The sequence below is a fragment of the Anopheles darlingi genome, chromosome 3 (assembly GCF_943734745.1).
Source record: "Anopheles darlingi chromosome 3, idAnoDarlMG_H_01, whole genome shotgun sequence".
In the NCBI taxonomy this organism is placed as follows: Eukaryota; Metazoa; Arthropoda; class Insecta; order Diptera; family Culicidae; genus Anopheles; species Anopheles darlingi.
Window position 1 is genome coordinate 64,542,042 of NC_064875.1, and position 19,719 is coordinate 64,561,760.

General features: G+C 51.3%; 1 protein-coding gene across 1 annotated transcript in view; it reads right to left on the reverse strand.

The window, feature by feature from the left end:
* The window catches only part of LOC125955704 (uncharacterized), a 38,759-nt gene extending 25,960 nt beyond the window's left edge, over positions 1-12,799 (reverse strand). The window contains exons 1-3 of the mRNA XM_049686847.1: positions 12,340-12,799; positions 11,016-12,276; positions 4,720-5,027 (exon numbers count right to left, since the gene is read on the reverse strand). Coding sequence (XP_049542804.1) covers positions 4,720-5,027; positions 11,016-12,276; positions 12,340-12,565 — 1,795 coding nt within the window. The 5' untranslated portion in view covers positions 12,566-12,799. The remainder of the gene's footprint in view (positions 1-4,719; positions 5,028-11,015; positions 12,277-12,339) is intronic.
* Between the last annotated feature and the right edge of the window lie 6,920 nt (positions 12,800-19,719).

Genomic DNA, 19,719 nt, shown 5'->3' on the forward strand with positions numbered 1-19,719 from the left:
GGTTCCCTGAAACAGCAACGGAACATCGGAACCGAGTGCTGTCACTCTCGTTCTCTTTCGCTCTCCCTCTCTCTCTGTCGGTGTGGTCGACGGTGTCCCCGAGGCAGGTTGGGCGCAACGTGCCGGTGTGTTCCCGGTGCCAAAAACATCCGAGCGTCATTAACGTCGCACGCGACAGCCCGGGCACACGACGGAGAACCGCAACGGGCTGGTACGGAAATGGAATTAGCTAGATGAGCTGTCGTAAGCTAGAGCGACATCGCGGCGATGGGCACAGTTGATTCGAGGAAATCAAACATAATTCCGCGTCTTTCCGCGAGCAGAGTTTTCCACGCGGCACGCGGCTACGAAAGTCGTCCGCGGAAAATTCCCCCCCCCCCAAAAAAAAAAACAAAACATTCAAAAAGCGCGCAAAACTTTACTTCCGAAAGCAGCTGGCAGCGGTTCCCATTTCCGCTCTGTGTGTGTGTGTGTGTGTGTGTGTGTGACGCACTCCAGCAATGCGGCAAACTGGGAAGGAAAAGCGATAAACACCGTTTAGCGAGAGCGGCAGTAACATTACGATCGAGCAATTTACCAGAACGTCCATTTACACACGAGTCAGACTCCTGGCCATACGACCTCCCGGGGGCCGGGACCTTTTCTTCACGGTAAAGGCAGAAAAAAGGGAGGGAAATAAAATCCTCCGAAGCCAAAGGCGGAAGTCATAATTCGAATACAAGAAAGGTAGCGGGCCCCGCACTCCGAGGAGTTGGGCAATTGAATATTTTAGGGAGAGGACTCTACAGACACACAAACACTTACAATGCGGTAAAATCCGATCGCTCGGGAGTAATTTATGCGCCCGCGTGTGGCAGGGACTGCAGGCGAACAGATAAAAAGCTGACCGGTTAAAGCCCCCCTCCCCCGGGGAGCTCACCTCCTCCTGCTGCTGTTGCTGCTGCAATGCACAGCTATGCGCCGTATTTCCGCGGAAGTTTCCCGCACGGATTCTCGGTATAATTTGTCCGGCACGTGTTCGACGCTTAACAGCCTGCAACAGCTGCTACACTGCCGGGAACAGGAGGAGGAGGAGGAGGAGTTGGAGGGAGAGCGGTCCTTTCGGAATTATTCATGCGCGCCGCGATGGACCACCAGGCATGCTCCTCCATCGGATGCAGTTGGAAGCCGAATCCCCCGGGTTTTTTTTTGTGAGAATGTGTGTGTGTGTGTGTGTTTGCATTTCTTTAAAATGTGACTTCGAATGTGCAATGAAACGGAGGTCCGAAACCGCATCCGTTTGGTTTGCATTTTTGATTTTTACACCAACCCCGAAGTCATTAATATTATGAAAATGATCTTGGGGAAACATTTAATTGCTTTTGCCGAGTGCTTTGCCGAGTGCCGAGCTGCAGCTGCAGCAGCTGCTGGTAATGCGGGCTGCATTATTAAAATAATTGGTTCTCGGTCGCACGGGGTGCTGGACGGAGACGGAGACCACCACCACCACTTTGCATAGCTAATGTCTCGCAGATAACAGCAACTTTCTGGTGGAATAGAAGTGGAAGTGTTTTTTTCTACTCCATCCTTAGACCGATTCCCGTTTAATTCCTATCTTGATGGAGTGCCCTTGATGAAAGGACAACGACAGGAGCAATGACAGGAGCCACACAAACACCGAAACTATCCTCACAACTCACACAAGTGGTCAAACTAGTTAATAGTACCCGAGTACCCGGAAGTGATTGATGAAAAAGGGGAGTTGCATTTAAATATTCATTGGCCAACCATTGGGTTGAGGTCCTCACGAAAAACGGAACGTCACCCATTAACGAGTTCCAGGAAAGCCGAAACGGGTTCGATAACTTGAGGACGAAAACTTTGATGAGATCGCCCGGGAGAGGCCACCAGTAACCACTCGAATCCAATTGCGAGTCCGGAGTCCTACCGGGAACGACCGCTTTGGTGGCCCCGAAGTGGAATTCCGGTTCCGGCCAACCGTAAGCCCTTTTTTCCGTTCCCACCCCAATAAACTCCTTCAAGAAAAGCCATCCACTTCTTCCTCATCTCGGTTTACAGCATCCCATCCTCCTCCTCCTCCTCGTCATCACCGTCATCATCATCGTCATCATCCTTATCACCATCTTAGGCGAGAGAATTTTGGAGGTTGAAGTGAAGGAGAAGCATGAGGTATAATGAGTTAATAGGGGGCTTAGTGGTACTTTTGTGGTCCCGGAGTTTGGGGGCGTTTTTACTGTCTCTCTCTCTCACCCTATCCTCTTTTTCTTCTGCACACCAAGGACCTACTTTGACCACTTAAGCGGCTTCTGAAACACGCAGGAAATGAACCCCCTTCCCATGAAGGGAATAATCAATTTCCGCTGACTTGCGGTTTTGTACCGATTTGATCGACGACGAAGGTCCTCTCTTCTCTCTCTCCCTCTCGTGGAGTGGAGTGGAATCCGTGCCACACGCCCGTCGATTAGGGCGGGGCAACAATGTAGAAAAAAATATATCTCCCAAGGAGACAAGGATCTTTCCAGGGAGGGGCCACTCGCCACGAACTGATAAAAGACCACTCGACCACTGCTGCTTCGAGCGCTTTGCATGACAAAGACGTTCGTTCCAGGTTCGAGAAATGCTGGACAGACACAAACTCCCTAGTCATGGTCGTGTGAAAGCGCTTTAAGCGGATTAAAAACATGTTTACTGGCTTCCCCCCGCCCTACCAAATGATTTCCATTCTTTTCAATCCCGTAAAGGTCCGGGATGGAGCAAGAAAATAATTAAGCGACATGCCGAACCGGAAAATGGATGGCCAACGGGAATCAGCTCCAAATCAGCGTGCCCCCTCGCACAGGACACCATCTCCAGCGAGTGATTAATCACTTCGCTGAACCCGTTGTCGGGGACAAAACGTTGGTTAATTAGCTTCGACCAGCGATGGGATTGTTTAACGGATTGTTGTTTTTTGTTTTTGTTTTTTTGGAATGACTTCTATTGCGATTCAAAGGGATAAAACTCGCCATTTTGAAGGAACATCTTCTTCGGAGTTTTTCCTTCTTTTCTTAAAAAGAAAAAGAATTCCCTTTATGGTTGTCTTGAGCGAACAAGCAATTCATGCCACTCCGGTATGTGTGTGTGTGTGTGTGTGTGTATGTGTATGCAGTGAAGACCGGTTCGCCGATAACACGGCGCTGTCAACGCCAGTCCCGGTCCGGGATGGTCTCGGATGTGAAGTGGTGGTCCTTCTGTTTTGTCTTTTTCGCTTCTCCTCCTTTCAGAAGTGAATGGAAGTACACGCGTCGCGGTCGGGGGCTCCACACAAAAAAGGGCTGGATATCGAAGTTGCAGTTGCGAGGAGGTTGGGGGAATGGAATGCGCGCGCGACATAATAGCTCTAGGCGGGCCCGCCGCGGTCCGAATATGTCCGAAAGAAGCGAAGGAACACATGACAGCGACAGCTGGAAGGGAAAATACATTGAGTTCTGCCAGTCTTCATGTTCTTTGTCAAAACCAGCAATCCGCCATGCTTTATTTTATGGTCCCGGGCGCATAAACGTAAAGCAACACCGTTATACGACCGACGCGGACGGCGACGACGCCGAAGATGACACCGATCGTGACGAGCACGGCATTGAGACATGAAGGTCGAAATTGTGCGCTCGGCCGGAATGCTCGCGATATGACAACCCCGTTCCACCGTTCCGTCGTTCATGTTTGAGTTTGTAAGCTTACAGCGTTGACTGGCTTTTATTACGATTCGCGCACAGGAGCGCAAACATTCCTTCTTCTCCTGCGCTGGAGAATGTGTCCGTCCCGTGTTCGGGATTATCTGTTTGCTCCGGCACTCCATCACCGCTTGCTCGTTCGCTCGCTCGCTCGAAGCTTTTGAAATTGATTTTCTGTGCTCTGAAGGCGTCTGAATCGGACAAATTGACAAATGGTACTTTCGGGAAGTTACAACATTTTACTGGTGCGCGTATGCATTGTGTATCGCGCAACGAAAGAGGCAAGAAACAGAACCCAGTAACTCCAGATAGAAGAATGAAGTGTGTCCAGAGGGTGTGGTATGTTTTGTTGGCTTTCATCAAGCTCGCCCGCGTGACACTTGGCTGGTCGAAGTGCATCCTTGCTCCCGTTTTTTTTCTCCTGCGAAGCCTGACAGTGCCTTCGAGCTGCTCAGCTGCATTCCTGCGCCACTATGGAATGGCATGTCTGGCATGGTGTGCTCCGGCAGCTATTCGGAGTGCAATTACTGTTCGCTGGCAAGCTGCAAAGGTGCAACGCGCTGCTCAAGGGATGAACCATTTGCACGCTCCGGAGCAGTCGGAGCTCGGTGTGCCCCACCAGGACAATGGTGGAACGCTTGGCCCGGCATTCCAAGAAAGTTTCGGAATTGAATTTCGCAAAAATGATGATGGAACAAAAATGAGTGGCAATCCGGTGCAACGGGCGAGCGGCATGGCTTAGGGGTTTATCGTCGCCATTAGTGGCTTTTTCTGCAGCACTCCAAACACCCTGAATGCGCAAACCCTGGCATACCACACCAGCCCGAAGTGGAAGGCAAGAACTTCCTCAAAATGATGCCCGAAAAGAGCGTTAAGGGGCGGACAATGGCGTTGCTCTGCGTTGCTTCAAAAGCTTCTGGGAATCCGGTCCAATATTAGGTTCCGACCATTCTCGTCTAGTGAAGACAAGGACGACCACACACACACACATACACACAGAGGCACTTACACTTAATGTACTGCTCGTTCCGCGCGATGACCTTCTCGGCGTTTTTGCGCGCCAAAAAGAACCACTCGGAGGTGTTGCCCAGGTAGTGGTACTCCAGGGCGAGATCCTTGACGAGCGATGCGCCCTGATCGGGGGGTGGCAGTCGGTAGGCGAACGGACAGAACAGGCCCCGCTTGGCCGGATGCTGGTTCCAGTCGAAGCAGTTACCGCCGGCGAAGATGTCGTCGTCGAACTCGACCATCGATAGGACGGACGCATGCAACAGGTGCTCCGAGGCCTGCACGTCCGCGGACGAGAATTTGAAAATTCTGCAAAGAAACAACACAAACGTTAGAGAGACGCAATGAAGTGGAGGAGAAAGAGTGAGAAGAGGTTGAGACGGGAAATCTAATTAACTTTTGGCCAGTTGATTTGGCCGCTAAGGGGAACCGAGGGAACTTTCTACGCTGCACTTGACGTCCTCGCTTTGTGAGTTGACTTGACAAGGAGGGCATTGCAAGAGGGACCGGGACCGTCGTGGTGGGTCTGGTGGTGCCGCTGCCAAGCTAATAAAGTTGCTCTGACAGTTGTTTAAGCTGGAACACCTTTCTTTCTTGCTTTCTTTCTTGCTCGGTTGTTGGTTGCTGTTGTATCGTTATTGGAAACAAATTCAACAGAGGAATAAGAGGAGGAGGAGGAGGAGAAGGAAGGGCTCATCAAAAGTGTGTTTCCGACTGTAAAATGGTCGTCTCGATATTGTTTGTCTGTGCTTTTAGCGGACGCTAAAAAGGATCGCCTTCTCCCTTTGGGCATCTCTCATTAATCATCACCAAAAAAGGCGATGCTCGACTGGAATGGAAAACTTCTGCGGCCCGGGGAAAATCTTCAGAACATCCGAAGAGCATCCCCTTAATTAGCAGCAGCCCCTCCCTCTCCCAACGCGCCCCCTTTTCGGGGGTGAAGTCATCCTCTCAAAGAAACCTCAAACTCGTCATCGTTCGTCATTGTTGGTTGGAATGGAAAAGTGGACGAAAGATAAATCACAAAAGATAGGACCCCGCCAGTGGGAAAACTTGTCCCCGAGCCGACCTGACCGGTCCCGGTGGCTACCCCGGAACCCACCCCTCCTCCCTTACCCCCAAGATGCTAAATCAAGACAAATTTATTAACATTTCACCGGTGGCCGCACGCAACCTCTTCTTTCCTTTTCTTCCACGACTTCGACTTCTTGGCCTCCGGTTTGGCCGAAATGAGAAGAAATTTGTTGAGTAATAGTGCCAGTGGCAGTGTGCCAGTGTGTCTTCTGTCAGCCAGACAGCTCCGAGGTCCGGCATCCGTGCCAGTTGGTCAAGTGATGAATTTGGGGTTTTTGGGGCTGTAACGATGTAAAGCATTGACTTGGTTGTCCCCGCGGGTCGCGGCGAGGTGGTGGTCGGGAGGGTAGAACTGTTCTATCTTTACCGGCATCGTCATCATCATCATCATCATCATCACTATGATGATGAGCCACACGCTGTGGCTAGCGTTGGGGTCCGTTACTTAAGCACGACCAGACCGACGTCAATTCATTATCCTGAAAGCCACGGATTTCACGTCACGTCGGTGTGAAAAGGGACGGACTGAGGACGGTCCCATGTTACCCCCCCCCCCCCCCCCCTTTCTTCGAGCAGCAGCAGCAGCAGCAGCAGCAGCAGCTGTGGCTGTGGCTGTGGCACCTTTACCGATGGGCATCTTCGATGATTGATTACCGTATACTTAGCGAATCAATTTGCAACACTCGGAGGCGTTTAATCGCTTCCCCGCTCCCGGACATCAGAATGTCCAAAAATAGGGGAGAGAGAGAGAGAGAGAGAGAGAGAGAGCGAGGAAAAGTGATGTGGTGGGAGGAAAATTAGCTCCACCATTAAGGGTGGCCTCTCGAGGTGCCTTGAAGCGTCTTCAACATCTTGACGCCAAGCTTCTCTTCTTTGTTCCTCTTTCAATGCAGAACAAACAATGTTTCGCGTCTCGCGTCGCTGCCATGACATCATGCGATGTCACGTTCCGGGGGTTCCAAACAACCCCGTTCATCTTCAAATTTGCACACACACACACACACACACACATACACACACACATACACACACACACACGTGTATGTGCTGTAGCTTAATGCTTGCTGTCACCGTGAGTCACCTTTATTGAAAGAAAGTTCCCGAAGAACCGAATGCAACTCACACTCCCACGAAGCAATCCGATTAGAGAAATGCGCGTGCCTTCCACGAATTTTACCACAAATTTATGGGATTTCTTGAACATAATTTCCCCGAACCACATTCCACGAGAGCAGAAGATGGAACGATTCTCCCAGCAGGATGCTTCGGAAGGGATCGAATGGAAGAGTTTCACAATTTAACTAAAAGGAATCTATTTTTATGACAGCTTCGCTTGGACTGTTTGAGGTGCTGCTTCGATCGAAGCTAATTTGCAAGTCGCTGCTGGATTGAGGTCAACGGCAGGACAGAAGTTCAGGGCATGCCCAGGCAAGGGTCAGGTAAGTCACTCTGTGCTCTGCTGCTGCTGCTGCAAGAAGAGCAATCGCACTCGCTCTGATTGCATATGCCACAGCGTGCGTGCGTGGCTGTGTGTTTGTCTTGTTTGTTTGTATGAACTTAAGCTCCTGCTGCTGCTGCTGCTGCGGATGGTTGAGCTGAACTTGCAAAATGGGCGGAGGTATTAATTTACTCTGCACAAACAGATATCCTCTGTTCACCAGTCAGTCAGCTTCGGGTAAGGTGAAGCTTATTGTTGTGGCCACTCCCTGCTCGCACAGGGCGATGTTTGATGTTGCTGATTGCTGAGCGCTTAAACCAACTGTAAATTAGAGTGCATAACACGGCAAACAATCGTTGCTACTTGTACTGAGACCTACGTGGTGGTATCGCATGTCATCGTACACCAGTCCCTGCTGCTGCTCCTGCTGCTACTGCTGCCCATCTCGAATGCTCATTATGTTTTAATGACCTTTTTCCAGCAATTGTTTTGCAGCATAAATGCTCAAAACCCATGAGTTCTGCTCGTTGGTCAGTGCACGTCGAACAATAAATTACCAGTTTTATGTGTAAGCCCACAAACACACACACACGCGCACGCGCCTAGTATACAGGCTCCACCATGTGTCTGTGTGGGTTTACAACATGCAAACTACAAAAACAGAACGAAAGCGGAGGGTCCGAAATGCTTGGTCTTTGTGCATGCAAACGTGGCATGCATAGGCGTGGGATGGATGGGCGGAAGTGCAGCGAAACTTACTGTAAACAGCAGCGCTAGACACTCCCTCACTCACAAACACACACGCGCGCACACACACGCACACATGACCGTCTAGCCTTTTGTTGCTGGTGCTGGTAGTGCTACTGCTAACTTGTGAAAACAACTTCTCGGTAAACCGGACCCGCCGCAACCCACGTGAATTCCCCTCAGATGTCCTTTTGTGGCCAGAAACGAAGAAGAAGGAACCGCAGGCGCAGGCAGGGGTTACGGTTCCTGGGGCTCCCATTGTCTGGCAGGTATATCTTGTAATAATTCTGCTGCTGCACAGACCCAGCAGGCGAACGTTGCTACGAGAAAGGATGCGCTCCCCGGATGTAACGACACTTCCCCTTTGCATTGTTCTTACTTCCGAGGAACCTTCCGAAGGGACCCGGGACCGTTGGTACAATTTTTATCCGCATTTAATAATAATCGCGAGGGGTTTAGCGTTAGCACTGTACACGCTAACAAAGCGGAGAAGCAGCTTCCAGGGTGGACCAAGGGTCTGTGGTCAACGGAGCATAAGTTAGCTTTTGTGTGCCTGTATGTGTGGCCCTAGTGGGGTGGGGATGGATAGAGGGAGAATAAATGGATGCTCTTGCCATTGTGTTCGTTCCGGCCAGCTCGGAATTCTCGGAAGGCGAACCAGGAGCGGGAGATTTGTGTTTGATGAATAAGTGTTTTGGGGATCGCACGCCACCCCCTGGCGCTTCTTTGTTTAGATTCTTTCCCTTTTGTTGACGTTACTGTCTAACTGTCGTTTTGCTTTTTCTACATTACGTATTCCGCAAAGTTGTGGTAAAGCTTTCCACGAATCATTGGGAAAACGTCCGTCCATGGCGGGCAGTTAGGCAACCAGCTTGGAGAAGATGTCGTTTAAAATCCGATTACACTACGTAGAGCATCGCAGAACACAACAGTTTGACATTTACATGTACTAACATGTGTACTAACTCGTACTAAATTTGCATTCTACTCGATAATCTCAGTAGCCCAGCCCAACATCAGTCAGGATTCGTAGTAACCACAGGAAACGAGATTGAACTGCATTTACACTGTTTTGCAATTAAAACTAACCGAACAAACCGAGCTGCTAGTGTTAGAGGCGTCTATCTTGCAAATACCTCCTCGGAAATACAGACAAGAAGCTTGAAGTAGTTCTGCAACACCCACGAACGGCAGGCGTACGACGTATGGTATCGTAAGCAATCCTTCAAAAGTGCCCCTCAAACCTCAAGCAACTTGGCATCGTATACAGTGCGAGCACGAGGCGTTTGCAGAAGGAATGCTCACTCAGCAGTGCTAGGTGGTGTGAGTATCGTTTTGTGATTCCCTTCGACTGCCGACTACTGTGCTTAACCGCTACACAATCAGCATAAACAAATAGCCCGGCAGCCCGGAACACATCACCATCCGAGCCATTAGGAACGTCTGCAATCGAGCGCTACCTCAATTCAATCTGCTCTCCATTGTGTTCGATCCAACATATGTCGATCGATCATCGGATCCCGCGCTCCCCCCTTCCGGACGACTGCCCGGGCCGTTGGGGCGTGGTTAATTAATTGAAGGCACTCACAGGCAATTAACGTCAGGTGGAACAAGCAATTTACCCAAGACCTTACCTTCCACCGCCTTTTCCCATCCGGTCTCTAATGCTCATTATGATGGTGAAGGCATATGTTTGTGTGTGTGTGTCTAATGTGTCACCCCATGTCGTACCGGAGCAGGAGATTCTTCCTCAATTTCCAAAACTTGGAGTACGACACACGCCCAGGCACACGTCAGCTTGAGCTCAACCTTGAGTCAGTTTGAATGAATTTCGCCTTTCAATTTCGTCCTGGCAGCCTCCATTAGCGTCTTCCAAGAAAGACGCCGTATTCCGGTGCCGGGGTAGGGCAACCTCGCAGATGTACTCTTCAACCCCCTCCCCCGTGGAAAGAACGGCATATGGAAACGTCAGAACTTTCGTTCGCTTTCGACTTCGGTGCCAATTCAAGCGTACAGCCAGGCCAAGACTCCGCGAGCCAAGGAGGAGTTTGCTTCTTTCGTTTTCATTCCACAGACCACACACACACGCCGATAGACACACCAAAAGCAGGAGAAGATTAAATGGTACTTGACTGCTGGCGCCCGCCCGTCCTCGATAGAGACGATGTTACAGGTGCCGCTCTGAGTACGACATCACCACACAGCAGCAGCAGCAGCAGCACACTTCGATCTGCTGCCACTCGTTGCTTGCTCGGTCATACTTGAACGGTTCGGCAATCGAGTGTGCCAGCTGCCAGCGCTGCACCAACCACTTTCCGATCCGGCATCCGGCCACCGGATGAATGGCACTTCTTCTTTCGAATCGTTGCTTACTACTTTGTCGGGGCGGGTGGCCCGAAAACAGAAGAAGCAGCAGATGGTGTCCCGGTTCTTTGGGGTTCTTCAGATTCGAAAGTCTGATCGAGTCTGACGTACTTCAATTACGAACGGCAATCAAATTTAACGGCTTCGAAAGACCCCCGAAAGACAGTCGAGCGGCAGATACGCCGACGTCGGCAACTTAATTATACTTCCCAGAAGCTGGACCTGGAGGTGATTTTTTTTTTGAGAAGAGGTGCCAGACTTCCAAAACACACACACACACACCACGTGTCGGAGTTGCAAAAGTCATTCAGTTCGTCGGAACGGAGTCCCACGTCTCAGTCACGTCAGCATCATTGTTATGTCTAGCTTCCAGCGTATGTTATGCTAAAACAACATGTTTACACACTCTCAGCCTTTCGAGGAATGGCAAATATAGCGTTTTCACCTGAGGGTGTCCAGCGTCTGGGTCTGTCTGATACATGGTTCTCGGATTTAAAAAAAGCCCACGTACACACACACACACACACACACCTCCGCATTCAGCTGCAGAATATGACCAAACGAGATGTCGTGATCCGGAGAGAATGAAATGCCCACCGGTGACCGGTTTCTTGTTTTGCAAACGACATCTTGATTAACTCCGGACACCCAGGCCTCTCGTCGAACGCACTCACCTGGTCAGCATGTTGGCCCGATTGACGGCTATTTCCGCCTCGACGCGAAACCGATCCTGGGCGTACCGGTCGACGACACCCTCGCCGAGGTTGAGCGCCGTCCCGGCGGTACAGTTCGCCCCCAGCAGGTGCTGGCTTTCGACGATCTGCAGGAACTGGGTGACCACGTCGCGGCCCTTCATCAAATTCCGCCTGTTGTTCCGGCTCGTCTCGTCCAGCTCGCGCAGATCCGCCTCCTCCATGTGGAAGATGTTGTTTACGTCTGCGTCCGCAGCATCCGCCGCACCCCCGATGGCCGAATCCGGATCCTCATCCATCGTCCGTCCAAGGTCCAGCTCCAGCTCCAGCTCGACCTCCTCGGCACTAGCAGTGCCCTGGTCCTGCTGCAGTACCGGATCATCGTCCTGCGGGGGCTCTTCCTCTTCCAGCTGCTCCTCCTCCTCCTCCATCTTCGCCAGCTTGTCCGTCGTGGTACGACGCGATGGCTCGAGTGCCACGTCAGCAACCGATGATGATGATGATGGAGATGACGGCGGAGACTCCTCACCGGTATCATCATTCGGATAATCGACCGGTCCCGGCCAGAAGTGTTGCTCCACCGGATCGATCCGTGCTTTCGGCCGTAGGCTCTGTTGCTGCTGCTGCTGCTGCTGCTCCTGCTGCATGCCAAACACACGACTACTGCTGGTCCCGGTGTCGATTTCATCTGGCGTCGTTCCCACTCCGGTCGACGACGACGACGAGGATGATGATGGCCGCCTGTCAAGGAGGTCCGTGCTCGGTCGAACCGATTGGCGAGGGCCCTCTCGATCCGCTCGATTGGCTCGACCATTATCGACGGGCCGGGGCCGGGGCTGGCGCCGGTCGCGGTACGGAACGAGCTCAATTTTCACCTCGTCCAGGTTCCGGTGTGACTTTAGGTACTCCAGACCCTTGTCAACCGTTCGGCGTATGTTTTCCATTATCTCCTTCTTGATGAGCTTACCGCGCGGTTTCGACGCCGTTGGTGGTGGTGGTGGTGCGGTGGTGGCAACTCGCGATGACAGCCCGCGCGTCGTGTCGCCGTCACTGACCGCCGGACCAGCCGTTCGCAGTGCATTAACCATACCGTAGCGGAGGTTCTCGAAATCACTCAGCTCAATCATACGCTCCAGCTCCTCGGACTCATTAAACTGAATCGTGAGCCGCGCCGCCCCACCGTCCTCCTCATCCTCCCCACTGTTGGCCACTGGTGGCCGCAGGACGCCAGTCTTCCGACGCGCTCCAACCGTCGTTTCGTTCGCTGTCGTTAGCACCGGTTCATCGCTAGCGGCACCGCCGGCACCACTGCCACTGCCACTGCCACTTCCGCTACCACCGACATCGTAGTCCAGGAGGGTGAAGTTGTCGAACACCTGCAGACCCCACCGGATGTGGTCCTTTTCGCTCGAGTGCCGTACACGCGACCGGCCATGCCGGATGATCAGATACTCGGAGCTGGAGGCCGAACCGGTCGCCACCAGGCAGCAGCAGAGCACGGAGCACGCGACCAGTAGGCGCTGGCATAACATTGTCGCTGTCGGGGGCAACACACGCCCCCCCCCCGCCTCCCTGCGGGGTTTACCTGCGGCCTGCGCTCACCGATTCACCGGCACTGAACATCCAAGGACAGGATGTTCCCCAGGATGCTTGTTTACACTACTTCCACCTCGCAGCAAGTGGTTTTTACGGTTTTTTTTTGTACGTTGTTTTCGACGTCCTTCAACACCGCTCACACCGCTTACACATAGCCTCCTACGTGACCACGATTACCGCGAAGTGCTGCTCGTGTTCGAACGGATAACAACAACAGCAGCCCGCTTAAGGCTTCTTCCGGGTACCCGCAACCCACGACAACATAACTAGCGGTCGCTGCTGCTGCCGCTGCTGCTGCTGCTGCTGCTGCTGCTGCTGATGGACCTTTCGTTATCCTCGCCGATCATCCGGACTGCTGCTTCCTGTTAGCTTAACCAATTAGTCGGCCAACACCTTCTATGGTATGCAGAATCAGTGGCAGGCAGGATAACTTCGCACACAAACACACACACACACACGAACACACACACACATTCACTTGGTTCAGCGGTCACGTCGCGGATATCAATTAATCAGCAGATTCACTTACACCAACGGGAACGAACTACACTCGCGCGCCACGCCTGCTGCGGTGCGTCCTTGGTTGATCGATTTTTCATCGCGCATCATGCATCGCGTCGTGGCGTCGGCTGGACGTGGCCTACGTTGATCCCGGTTCGTGCGCGGTATCGATGAATCTCCAGTAGCCACTTTTCCACGTTTCAAGACGCGTTTCCGCGTTGAAGGTGCGTTTGTGCGCGATAGGCCGATGGTTCTTGAGTGGCCTTGGGGTTCCTGTAGGATACAGCGAGAGGGAGAGAAAAGAAAAAGAGAGAGAGAAATAAATTATTTATTTAGGATCAATGTCTTCGCCTATCTCGGTTAACGCCGTTCGGATTGGGGTGTCTGGTGCGAGAGGACCGCCTGACGTCTTAATTGGAAGTGAGGGATCATTGGCCAATATCGATATCGTGGACGCGGCGTCGATGATGGAATCCAGCCAATCCAAGTATTCGACAGCACCTGAACTGACATTGAATTCTATCGAACTTTCTACGTCGAAAACTATTAAGGAAATTCTTAATACACCTACAACCTAGAGCCAGGAAAATGTTTGCGTGGTCCAGAGGCCCCCGCCCGGAGCGAGGCATCCAATCAACCATCACACCTTCAAAACATATCAAACCTTGGGTTGATGGAATGGCAAAGGACACACCCTGCAGCTCTTGTAGTGTACCGGAAATCACATTATACTGTCCTTCCTTCCCTTTCCACGCGCTGCGCCGCGTTGGGCTATGATTACATTTCCCGGCCCACACGGCCCAAACCGGCCATGGCCAGAGTGTATGTGTGTGTGTGTGTGTGTGCTCTGCAGTCGGCCTGTCAGTTTGCCGTTGCTCGTTTCGATCGACGTGCGTGGTCGTGCAGCGAGCGAGATTTTCCCAACGAACGGTTCGACGGAACCGTTTTCAGTAGACGTTTGACTAGAGCTGGTCCGGGCTGTCCGGAAGTTGTACCACCTGAACTCGAATCCCGTTTTTCGGGTTGTGAGTGCGGCCTGCGTGTCGAGTGGCAAAGTATTTGAAGTAAATTGGGTGTTTTGTAGGATGATTTCCATCGTTTGTAAGTAACACTGTGTGTGTGTGCTGCTGTCTGTATGTGGCCCCTTGGAAAATTATGATCATTCATAAACGACGATTTCCAGTGCCGGTGCCAGAGGCTTGTTGAATAAAAGATACACTTTCCTTGACTGCCATCCTACGCACAAATCCTTCAGAGCAGAGCAGCTGGTGGTGCTTCACCGAATGATCGTGAAAATGAAGCGCCCCATTTTAAAGCATAATCAATTCCGAGATTGACTGCTTTTGCTGCTATATCACATACATACACACACACACACACACTATGGTAAAGTGTGGTGCTAATGGACACGATACCAGCATTCACCATTTCGTCTCACAAAATCGAATGCACGTCGCGGGCATAATGCAAAGCGACCGCGAGCAACGAGGAAGCCTTCTCCAGCATTCACCACATTTCGATCGTCGCGGGATCCCAGTGCCATCGCATCGATTGCAGAGTAAATAAAAATAGGATTACTGCACCGAGCGCTGCAGCTCGCAGAAAGCGGCAAAAGCAAAGCGAGATTTCGATTCCTTTCAACCACCGTTCAAAGCGTGGAAAGCGATCGAAGAGAAAAGAAATCGAGAAAAAAGAAAACAGAAGCAGAGCCAACCTGACGTCGGGCCGGCTGTCGTGGCGGTTGTCGGTGTTCACCGGGAATCGGAAACAAACAGCAAGCGAAAAGGAATTGACCGTAACCGAGACCGAGAAAGCGGACAGTGTGGATGTCGGGTGGATGCCAGCCAAGGATTCCCGGAACCAAGCCGGAAGTAATAATAGAGAATCGATTTTCTCTCTCAGCTAGCAGCTGCACCAAACTACTTTGTCGGTCGGTCTGTTTCCCGTCCCGTGTGTCGTCTGGCACGGGAAGATAGGATACTACAATGATGAGTCCTGGCGGGCCGGGTGGGTGTGCATATCGTTTCGCAAAAGCACTCGCACAAGTTCCCCGTCCAAGTACGGGAACGTTTAACAGAGTCTGAGTTAGGGGGGAGGGGGTCCCCACTCGCAAGAGTGTCCGACAACAAAACCGTTACTACCCATTAGCGATATTGGTGACAGACCATTCGGTTCGTTCGTTTGTTCATTCATTCGCTTTCCCCAGGATCCAATCTGTACGGTTCTGCCATACCTAGCACCGAGGGTGGGCACGTGGAAGTTCCAGTTCGTTTGGTGATGAATCAATATTAACGAAGGCGCCTCTCGTGACGTGACGTGACGCTGTTTGTGGCGGAATACAATTTCTCCATTTTGCGAACTGGAGCGTATGCGAAAAAAACGAATGTTCAATTTACGGTAAACTTCAAACAGCTCCAGATGGTTCGTCTATATATATAGCGAGACGCCTCTAGCTCTCTCCTCCGGGTGCAATCACAATTTGTGCCGCGGGAAGGTAATAACATTCCCTTCGGCCATTTATGACATTTACCGAGATGAAGCACGTCAATTCAGCGTTTCGCGTGGTTGGCGTTCTTTGTTCGGTGTTCCCCGAGGAATAGTCGTCTTGTGACGTTCAAACGAGAGTGTCCGTGACTGTAGGGACAGGCACGAGACTCGTCAGATGCTTTTTAGTGAGTTAAATGTCTTGAGAATTTCTCCTATTCACAACCTTAGACGATCTTGCTTTAACTCTACGTATGCATTTGCTGTTTCCTACGTCTTTAGATATCTTTTTCTGGATCAACTTTTCCGGAACTATTATGTCTATTAGGCATACCGTTAGTGAATATTTTATGGTAATAAAAAAGAGAGAGAGAGAGAGAGAGAGAGAGAGAGAGAGAGAGAGAGAGAGAGAGAGAGAGAGAGAGAGAGAGACTAGCCGCTAATCATTCGCAACACTTTGCCACATAATCCTTAGTTTCCCCCCTAACCCGGGACCAGGGAGCAAAGTGAAAACGATCGATGCTTTAATGATGAACTCATAATAAGCTAACGGGTCACTCCGGGATTCCTCAGACGACGCTTCTCTTCGTTCTCCGTTCCATCGCCGAGGGTTGGCAAAGTTTAGTTTCATTAAATTTTAATTATCTTTCTTCGTTCTGCTCGACCATTCTCCGGGGACGTGCCGCCGCCGCCGCCGCTACCGTCGTTTCCGCTTCTGTCACCAAGCGATCGAGAACCGAGCAACGAGCCACGCGAAGCCGAAGCCAGAACGCAGTCGGTGTTGTCCTTGCCGCGTCTATCGTACCCCGGACACGGAAACCGCAGAAGGCGGAAAGCTCGAAAAAACCCAAGAAGGGGAATGTAATATCACGAGAAACAGCAATTTATTGGCCTCCGAGAGGCGAATCGCGACCGCCGCGACCGGGTTCGCGGGGAAGGCCGGTCGTCCAACCAACCACAAACCGTTCATCCCGTTCCCGTCGGCCAGAATTGAGATGGTGGTGGTGTTAGTGGTGGTGAGAAGCGGTTGAGTTGACGCTTGAAATGAGGAAAATTAATCTTTCTCCGGGCCTCGACCCCTTCGAAACATTCCGAACGTGCTGCTGCTGCTGCTGCTGGATGGAACCGAGATTGACGATGGGTAAACATCAGCGAAATCAGTTTTCTTGAAAGATCCCTCCCTCCCCCCCCAAAACCCTACGAAGGTGGATAACGCCAACAACAACCAGGCGCACCTGTCATCCTATGGGGCCCTTCAGGATTTTCCTGGTGCTCGTCATTTGCCCCGGTCCAAAGGTGACATGACCCGGGGGTGATGGCCTCACCCCGGGCCCGCAGAACTCGATGGGGGTTACTTAGTTTTCATCGTAAACTTCCGCTCCAACGGACACGGCCACAGATACGGCATGCAGCGCAAACAATGAAAAGCGATTACGAGTTTCCATTACGAGAATAAATAATGATTTCCCGAGATATGGCTCTCAACATTTTTTTTTTTGTAGCATCTTGAGATGAACGTTGAAGAACGTCTTAAAGCACACGACAGACTTCCACGACCTGTCGCCAGGAATCCCGCTGGCGTGTGGCTCGCGCAAACTGTCCCGCAGGATAGTCTATTAACATTGTTGTTGCATACGTGCAGCTCGAGTTCCCTAAAGGACACAAAAGCACAACGCTCTACAGGTCATCGTGCCCTGCTATTTAGCAACAAATCAAACCATCGTCCAGCGCCATAACACAACTCCTGTCAGACGAGGACGAGACGAGATATGCAGTCAGTTCATCTAGACACTGATCTGCTGTCTGATTTTGGTAGACAAACAGTGTCCCGAACCCAATGCCAGTGCCAGTAAGACAAGGGCTGCTGCGAAAGCACTTGAGCTGCGAGACGATTCCGGGTACCTCTTAAATCATCGCCCTTCGCCATCGCCCAGGGCGGCACACAGTCGTCCAGCGTTTGCCGACAAGCTTGGGATGATCCTCATCACAGCGAGCGGTCTGTAGCGTCACGTCAGCGTCACACTATGAAAACATTCCGCTTCCGACGATGCTAGGCTAGTTCCAGCCCGTACATCCCTCAGTTTCATATTTAGCATAATGTTTAGCCTCACGTACACACACAGCCACACTAATGCCACAGTCGGTGTAGTGTGGATTCAGTGCGAAACCTCGAGATGCCTCCTTGAGGCCGGTTTGGTTCACGTAGAGCCGGTGGATCCGAGATTAATGCTCTCGCCTTATTGCCACAACCGCAGGCAATGTTGATTGTTGATTTCCTGGAACGCATCGCACACGGCAAAAGGGCGGCCTCGTCCTTGTCCTCGCGCTACTACCGCTGGCTGCCCGAAGCGATTGTGTCGTCAATCAGAATAAACACATTTCCCTGGAGTGAGAGTGTGTTGCTGGAATCCAGGGTTCTCTGTCTGGTTGGCTGGCTGGCTGGCTGGCTGGGGGCGATGAAATTAATTTGCTTATTTCATCATATATCCCCTCGACTCCAACCCTCTCAAGCACACACACACACAAAGACGTGTGTAGATAAGCAGAAACATCCGAACGATGATGGAGGTTGCATACGGAACGCCTCGCCAGACCGGGGGTCGACTTCAGGTTTCGTGTCTGTTCTAGGACGTCGAGAGTTGCATGTTCGGGGAACGGCAACGGGAACAAACAGACAAATAGGCTGGCTGTAATTCCATTTTCTGTTCAATTGAATTTTGATTTACAGAATGCTCTCCTTCAGGAGAGAGAGATCGAGGGCCGGTATTCAATTCAAAAGGCAGATTGGCAGCGAACAAAGCAAGAGTCCGACCGAGTGTTGCTGTTGCTGCTTTGGAGAACCACCTGTTGAGCTGGTGTACTAGAGAAAACATCAAGACCAACATTTAAAGCGAAGACTCGTTAGACAATCTCCACGCCTACGGGGCCTGGAAGGAAAATGGGAAAAATGTTTCTTCAGCTTCGCTTTGTCGCGTGTGTCCCACCTTCCCCCCCTCCCCCTCTCCCTCTTACCCACCCTCCAGCGCACACGAGGCGCAAGTGAGATTCAATCAAACTAAACTCATTAGACACTTTTGTAGGCGGGCTTTTCTGCACCGAGCGTGCAGCTAATTAAATTATGTCAATTTATGTTGATTCCCGTTTTTATTGCGCCCTCTACTCCCCGGCCCTGCCTAGCCCCGGTTGTGTCGAAAAGCGGCTCGAAAAGTTCGCCGGTGTGCCCCCCCGAGCGGAAAAGCTAAAACAAAACGCGTGTGGGCCACATCTCGGCATCGTTTTCCAGGAAAAATGCTCCTTTTTATGATGCCACCGTTCCGGGCTGCATGGAACGGCACGTGAATGACACGGTTGTTGTTGTGGAGGACGTTTCTCGATGGAATTCCATGACACGGGGCGGTAAAACAATGGTGTGTTTGTTTCTGCATCACTTTAGCCTTTGAAAAGCGTTATTGTAATAATTAATAGGAAACCAAGTGGCTGGCAAGACATTTGAGGTTTTTTTTTAAATGTTGGATTCATCCAACCGATGTACCAGCGCATCGTGAGCTAGACTGGGGATCAAGACTTGTTTATAGATAGCCTGAAGTGCTTGCAGCCGAGGTTGCAGCACTGATGGCCCTCCGGTGTGAGTGGCTTTTAATGTATAACCATCGTTGTATAGCATCCACATATGAGGCAACACAGCAACGTACGTTCGCTCACAAGAACGCGCGGAGCCTCCTTCGCAGCTAATGGAACAAGTTCTAAGCTTATTTTGCAAACTGGAGCACACTGCCTGGAATGTGATGCCTTTTCTAAGCTGGTCTCCACCCCGGCCTGATGATAATGATTCGTAATGGTATTATAGTTTGTAGAAGAAAAGCGGCGCATACAATGCCATGCCGGGTGCCAGGTGCCACTTCAAGAGCTGGCGAGCGTTGCTATCTTGGGCACAAGTTTGTGGATTGAATTCGTTGAGTTAGCAGCACAGTACAGGTACAAGGGGTTTTGAACATTGCTAAGCAGCATGCATTAAATGTTAATGCTGCTAGTGCTAGGGGTTACGTACATTTCATTATGAGCCAGTTTCTACGAATGAGTATCGCAAAACTGCTACTTTAGAAAG